Genomic DNA, 7877 nt, shown 5'->3' with positions numbered 1-7877 from the left:
CTATATTTACCAGAAGAAATTATAGGAACCTGAGTGAGAAATCCCACCTATTAGTGATGGGAAGAAATCAGTAGCTGCCACAGTGCAAGCTGACTTGGAGGTCAGACATTAATTGTCTGACGGTCTTCACAATCCTATTTTGTGAGAGAATTAGTATACGTTCTTTTTTCTATCTGTGCAATTGCAGTGAAGTCAACATCCAATTTCATTGCCTGAGAGTGCCATTCCTTTAAAAATGTGTTTTAACAGTCAAAATACATGTATACAGGATTGGCTTATTTATGCCAAATCCAGTCACTAGAGAAATTCTCCAAACACTGTGTTGTTAGCATTGAAATATAGCCAGGTAATTCCAAATAAAAAATAAATAAATACGGAGACGAGGTTGGTAGGGAAAAGTAATTGAAAACTTGTTCTTAATGATGTGGATCTCAAAAGATCAGGCAAGTGTACGGGCATGCACGCTTTACTAGCAAGGATTGTCTTTCATCCCCCCTCCCTAATTATAGCAGTTGCCTTTATAAAATATATAATTTATCTCAAAGTTTTTTATTGACCTATGATGGAGTAAGGATGCAATTCAGAGCAATAAGTTTAAAAAAAAACACAAAAAAACTATTGAAGAATGAAGAGGAAGATGCCTTTGAATAAATCTTTCTTTAATAGTTTTTAGAAATTCATTCTAATACAAGTGATCAAGGACATAATTGGCAATGTATTTAACAGCAAGCAAAGTCTCCTCACAGGTTGGCTTTATCTGAGATTCAGGGAGAAGAAAGCCATAATAGCCAGTGTCTCGGAGCTCAAAAGTGAAAGAGTACTTGATGCCTTGATCATAAGCCCAGTCATCAGAGCCCCCTGCAGCAGGATCTGATAAAAAGAATAAATAAAATATAATTGAAAAAGTGGAAATGTCAAGTCACAAAGCTAGAAATATAGACTAAAGTGATAAAAAAGTATATTTTGCGAATTGATTAACTTCTCTTTCTCGTGGCAAGACTTCTTTGATTTAGGCCATTTGTGAGCTCCGTTTCAGCTGATGTGTACATGGAAATCTTAACCAGTTATCCTGTTCCCTCCTTATCAATACGGTGGGCATGCCATGGTGTCTAGGGAGCAGGAGAATAGCATGCTTCTATAGGGCTGTTTAGAAAGATTTGATAGCAGAAACAAGTAGTTTTTGCAAAAGAGAAATCACTTTTGAGATTCATACAGATCTGAAAGAACCACAGATCTGGGATATTAGTTGGATCCTTTTCTTCTGGAAGAATAGTACATTACCATTCTAGTACTTTGGTACAGTGAAAGTAGTCTCTTTTTCTTTTCCTAAGGAAGGAGCTTCCAAAATTGCTAAGCATCACTAAAATAGATTTAAAGGAAAAAATGTCCATATATATTTTTTTTAAAGGGGGTTACTTTTCAAAGGTTTTAAAAGTTTTTTTTATTTAAGAAAAGTAAGATTAGGAAGAGATCAGTTTCTGTACTTAAGGCAATTAAGAGCTCTTAAATATTGATGTATACAAGTTCTAGAAATCTAGAACTGGCCACAGATCATCTTCTGACACAGCTAAGGCTATGTACTGACAGCTGAGTTCCCAAGGAGTATAAAAGAATGGAATTATAGCTGGTACATTCTTCAGACCATAATGCAAAGGTAAAGAAATAATTAAAGGTGTTGGTAAAGTGGTTGAACTATTCTTTAGCATTCAAATAATTTTTTACTTTGACTTAAAGATGCTGGAAATATAGAAAAATTCAGGGTCAGATTTTATATTTAAATCTAAACTGGGCAGATTTTGGGAATTCATGCTACGCACATGAATTCCTGAACACATTATCACATCTGTTTACCTTCCTGGGGCCACACACTCCCTGGCATCCTTACGGCATATATTGTTCCCTATTTTAGACATAAGCGATTGCATATATACCTCTGGGAATATGCTTGTGAGGAAGGAAGTTGAATGCTTATCAAGAGGAACAAAAGTCACTAAAAAACTGCATTTCAGAGTCTGACTAGCACTTAGTGTAGTTGGTAAGTTTAGGCCAGTACTCACAGATTGTTGTAGCTCCTGGGCCGTATGTATATTCAGTATTGTACAAAGTGGCCAGCTGTTTGGCTGCAGCACTAGCGATGGAATTCTGTAGGGGAAGAAGTATAAATGCAGATTTGTAGAAGCTTTTTGAGTGAATCTAAGTAAATGCACTGTTAAATAATCTGAAAAGCAGTGTTTGGAAAGTTTTTATTTGTGAACTCTTGTGTACCTTTGAAAATTATTAGGTGTCAGTAGCTGCCAATGCACAGCTTGTCAGTATTGAGCTTGTTCTTCAAGATCTAATGGTTTGTAGTCTGGAGTATAGTCCGGTTTGTGTATAGCTCTCTTGGTGTATAGCCTGCTATATAGATTGGCTAGGTAAGGGACAATCGCTAACAATACCTTCTACACTGAGAAGAAACTTGTACAAGATTAAAACTAAATAACCTTGCACAGTAAATTGTGAACGCACAATAACCTTTCTTTTCCTTCTGTTCATGGAGCTATAAATTCAGAGTAGAGCCAGTTTAGTCAGTGAAGTTGAACACTCCTGTAAGTGGAAGCAGATTAAAGTCTTATAAATATTAACAGCCAGAAAAGGCATAAATTACCTTGGAACCATATGTAGTCTCATTAATTTCAATTCATTTCCTGTGCACAGAAGGACTCATTCAACTCCCACTGATTTCAGTGAGGGTTGGATCAGGCCCATCAATAGCACTGTGAAGCTTTGTATATTTGCATTAAGGAAAATTACAGGCTTTTCTTTGGAACGTGTGACTTTTCCAGTTCTTCATTATACAGCATGTTGGTAATAAAACATGAAAACTATTACTAGCAGATGATAAATATGAGTGATTTTTGAAAACAGATGTGCAGTATAAGAATAAGCGATGGGTTGCCATATTTTCTTTATAGCTTACAGCTGAACAGCTTACTATTCCAGGAATTTCCTCAAGCCCTTTCTTTCTCTGTAGGTTATACTCTGGCTTACTTCCCAGTGGAAGAGAGATTGTATAATACATGTATTCTATGTTCATCCTTATGCTTCAAGTATTCCTGTGAATTACTCAAAATTGCACATTGGACAATGCGTTTGGAAAAATCTTAGTTTAGTGAGAGACCTTTCTTAGCTTCTACAAAACAGCATCAAAATGTGTTTGCTTTACTACAAACACAGCTGCCTAGTCTAGCACAGGGTTGCAAGTGTTTCTCCACTCCCAGGTGCTGGATTTTAAACATCCCAGAACTGTAGGAGTTTACTATAGAAATCTGTGGTCATTTTATTGTATAAAGAATATTTAAGCAAAGTAGGCCAAAGAGTATTTGAAGCTTGTCCTTCCATATATAAAACTGTCTGTACCTGAATGTGAGGTTTTGTTTCTGGCCTCTGTTATCAAAACACAACCTATTGTAGATATAATGTTGCTTTGCATTTAACAGTCTGGGATTCATAACAACTGGGGTAGCTGAGCTCTCTCCAGTGTGATTTTGTTGTTGTTGTTTGTATGGTTTTGTTTTGTTTTGTTCTAAAGTCCCCTGAAACTGACTCTTTTTTTAATTCATAATCATTTTAACACTTGTTGAGGAAATTGTAGAGGTTGGAGAGTAGTATTTTCTAGTGATATCATTTTTTTCAGGCTTCTTTTTTATTTTTATAATACGTACATTTAATCAGCAGCTGAGATTGAGTTAAATTTGCCAATAGTAAACATGTAATAGTAAATGTAAACTGATTCTTATTCTTTCCAAAAAAGAAAAAAAAAAAAGTGAAAACAAAATTTGGAAAGATAGTTTTATCCTATGTATGGACCTGATGGTAATTAATATTTGCTCCCTCTTTAGAAAAATGCATTGTAGGGGCAACAAAAGAGCAAAGCTGCTGTAATGAAAGAGTGGGGCATACCTTTCACTCTGTCAAATGATTGCGTCAAGTCATACCAGCACAGATATGCAAAAAGTATGTCAGGAAATCTTTTTACCCAAGGGATATTTTATTATTAGCCTGGAAGTTGTAAAAAGAGAGATTTGTAGAAAGAGCAGTTGGGGTTTTCAGCTGTATGGAGACTGGAATTCAGATAAACAACTTCCTTAAATTCCCCAGGTTGTATTTTCCCAAGGTGGTATTTTAAATGACCCTCTTCATTAGCTGAAGAACATGACTGAGCATTTATGACTTCAACATGAAATGAATCTTTGTCAGAAGTTTTGATATCTGATTTTTTTTCTTTGTTAAGCTACTCTGTCTCTGTTGCTGTCCTAATAGATTTATAGTCCAAAATCCGAAGGTCAAAACAAAATTCAAGTTTGTAGGAACTAAAGTCACCTCTTTCTTGTGATATAGAAAACAGGAATAATAAAAATGAAGTAGATTCTCGTGGGTCTAAATATAAAATAAGAGGAAAAAAAAATAAAAAAAAAAAAGTATTCAAAACCATCTGTAAAGAGGAACTAACTCAGTGACTTATACAGAGCTATATAAATAATAGGCAACATTTCATGCTAGTGTGTTATTTGCACAGCTACAAAGAGAGGCATGTCTGTCTTTTTGTCCTTTGAGAATACTCTTTACTATTGACTGATTTTCAAAATTTATTTCTATAACTAGCTTAACTCAATTGTTGTGGTTTGTTTGTTTTCTTGACTGTCAAGAATCTCTCTGTTACAAGGAAAATTCTGCTCAGAGTTATAGTAGCCAAGAAACAACTGGTGCCCAGAAGTCCTCCAAATAACTCCAGATTAATACTTTGTAGCTGCAAGCAGAAAAGGCTCTTCAGCCTCTGACTTGCTGCTGAACTCAGCAGGCAGGTCACCTCAGCAGAGGTAGGATTTCCTGCACTGCCCATCCATCTGTGTTTACACTGCAGCTACGAACATTTACTTCATGAAGGATGTGGCTTACTGGCCTCTCTCTATGGCATCTGGAGTTTTGAACTAACAATGTAATTTATCAGGCTAAGCATCTTCTGCCTGTTAATAGGTAATTTTTTGGAGGAGCAGCTCCTTTATTTTACTCTTCGGGACAGACTTGCCAGCAAACTGACTATTTAGAAACACCTCAGGGATGTTGACTGTGCAGCTGCTGCATGTAGGCAATTCCCTTTGCCATCATAATCTGGTGGTGATCTGGAGACGCCTGTTCATTGACTGTCTGGACCTCTTGCTCTCTTCTCTCACTGGACTGAAAATTGATTTGCCTGAGGCTGAAAACTGTATTTTCCCTTCACTTCTGTCTTGTGTGCTACTTAAGCTTCCCTTAATTTCCTTTGTAATGAGAGGCTGAAAAAGTGGTATTTGCAAAGTTAACTACAGCCAAGTGAAGCTAAAACTTGCGAGGCTTTCTGTTTTGCCAGTAAAAACAGACTCCTCTCAAAGTCCGTGATTGATGTGTAATTTAGTTCACTATTCTGTTGTTGTTGATAGTTAAGCATCTCCCCTAAGAGCCTAGGAAATCCAGCCAAGTGGAGGACTTTAGTATAGTGCTTCTTTTTTCTTTGCAAGCTAGCTCCTCTAAGGCGGTCTTAGACTAAGTAAGAAATCGATCCCTGGTGAGAGGGTTTGCAGTGTGACTGAGTTAAGGTGAACCTGCCATACAACTGGAGGAATCTTGTCTTGGAGCCAGGTTCACACATCAGCTTCATCTCGAAGAAGCTGCTACTAAAAACATCATTTTTACAATAGACTGTTAGTACCAAGTAGTTCTGTTGTGGCAAGCTCAGTGAAAGAGTTTCCAAATTTTGCTTTTCTGCCTGCTTGCATTTTCTGTGCTTCCCAGTTTCTTTACTGAATGTTTACTTGTAACAAGTAGTACAATCGCAGAAGTTTGAAACAGCACATATAAAACAACAGGAGATTTTGCAACTCAAAAATTGTTATGTCTGAATCCCTCAGATGAAAGGATTTTTGATGTTCAAAAATTCCTTACTACAGGTATTCATGTATCTTAAACATTTAAGAATTAAATCAGGAATTAAAAGACTTTGCTCCTAGCCATCAGGTTAAATAATCAGACTAATATTTACAAAGTCATACAATATATTTGAAATTCACTCTTCTTGCATGCTGGATAGACTCTAGGCATATCTCCACCTTCTACTATGTTCTATTTTAAGGGCTTAAGAAGAAACAAAATGGTAGACCAACCCCACATGGAAGACTCATTTCAGTGATCTTAAACAACAACGAATGTGGAAATTCCATGTCTAGAAAATTATATTAATTTGTGAGTTAATATAATAATCTGTAGCCTGCCAAACAGTAATAATACAAATACACTAATCTAACAGAATATGAGCTGGCTGCAGGCATGTATTTGGCCCCTAGTTTGTTGCTCAGCTAAGAGAGAGAATTGAACCTGGAAAGGAAGAGAGAGCATGATGGACATTCCTCTGCTCTATTAGTTCATAGTTCAGAGCCAATGCAAATACAAACATGAACTGATAAAGCTAGATTTGTTTTTGCTGAAAATGAGGAAAGCATTATTCATTATTTATTATTTCTTATAAGGTGACATTATAGGAAACCATGGCCAAAATCTGAACTGATTAAAATATATGGGCTGAAATTTTTATGAAAATTGTGATTAAATGCACAGGTTTTATTACAAGAGGACAAATATGTGAATAGTAAAATCAAGATAAAAAGAATCTTTTTGGGGTGGAGAGAGATCCTGGCCTTGCCAAGCACATTTTTAATTGTGAAGAGCTAATGCTTCTGTTCTCAGCAGGAGATGGATTCAAGCATGTATTCTGTGTGCAGGGTAGCTCTCTGGGGTATAGTAAAGAACGAGACAAGTGAGGATTATGAAGCAAGCAAAATGTGATCCACCAAATCAGAGTACATATTTATTTCAAGGAGTCATCACAGGAATATTGTGTAACTTCTGAGAAATTCTGACCTAGATTTTCCTGTCTTGGGTGTTTGTATTTGTTCAAACATTGTTTGGATAGTGGTGAAAGTTCTGTGTAGCATCCCAGGAGGGAAAAACACAAACAAACAAAACCACCCAACCATAATTGCAGGGAGAAGAACTGGGGGAAAATTCTTGCGTACCATGGGGTTGAGATCTTCAAGCTCCTCCTACCTCTGAGCAGAAGGATGTAAAGGCTTGGGAAGCAATAGACACTTGTGACTTTCATCACCTGTTTTACAGCCTAGTACTGGGGGTGGTTGAAGGATAGTCCTAATCCTCCACTCAAAGCAAGTTGCAATAAATTAGAAGTTGTTCTGATTATCTATAGCAATGAAGGATGAAGCATAAAGGATGTCTGGGACTCACAGAGTGCCGTTTTCTACCTGAGAAATCAAAACCAGAATAGTTTTATGCTTTTTGGTGGTTTCTTGAGGCAGTGAGCAAACAAAGTCTTTTAAGCCCCAAGGATATTGGACGCTGCTCAATACTCTTGCATGAAAGGAAGGTACAAGCCTTCTCTACATCTTTCTCTTCTGTAGGCTTAGTGTTTTCAATCTCAAATGACTCAATTTTTGTGCCATTTGTATCTCAGACATTGGAATGCAGCACAAAGCCCAGTGTATTATGCTACCTTTAATTAAATACAACAGAACATAATGTTATTAATGATAAGCAGACATGAAATTTTGTTTAACCATGTCAAGCTGCTCACTGAAAGAGATAAGAAATTGTAGTTATATTTCCTATAATTTATTACATATGTCAGAGTAAAAATAATATTTAAGATAATATAATGGCACTATAATTTTTGCTTCTTCATTTGACAATTGACTTATGGTCCTCTTATTTGCCTGAACAAATTATATGAAAGGTTGAGAATCTAATTTTTCAGATTTCCCTAAATTCCAAATTTATATAGTAAATTTAGA

The 7877-nt window shown here is 36.2% G+C and overlaps 1 protein-coding gene across 5 annotated transcripts in view; it reads right to left on the bottom strand.

The window, feature by feature from the left end:
* Positions 1–642: 642 nt before the first annotated feature.
* CPB1 (carboxypeptidase B1) overlaps positions 643–7877 on the bottom strand; it is a 73349-nt gene continuing 66114 nt past the window's right edge. For all 5 annotated transcript variants that reach the window (XM_072042334.1, XM_072042333.1, XM_038183658.2 and 2 more), the window contains 2 exons: positions 2058–2142; positions 643–870 (listed from right to left, as the gene is read on the bottom strand). In XM_072042334.1, coding sequence (XP_071898435.1) covers positions 683–870; positions 2058–2142 — 273 coding nt within the window. In that variant the 3' untranslated portion in view covers positions 643–682. The remainder of the gene's footprint in view (positions 871–2057; positions 2143–7877) is intronic.

The sequence above is a fragment of the Anas platyrhynchos genome, chromosome 9 (assembly GCF_047663525.1).
Source record: "Anas platyrhynchos isolate ZD024472 breed Pekin duck chromosome 9, IASCAAS_PekinDuck_T2T, whole genome shotgun sequence".
Taxonomy (NCBI): domain Eukaryota; kingdom Metazoa; phylum Chordata; class Aves; order Anseriformes; family Anatidae; genus Anas; species Anas platyrhynchos.
The sequence above is the reverse complement of the archived record's forward strand: the minus strand, read 5'-3'. Positions and strand labels throughout refer to the sequence as shown.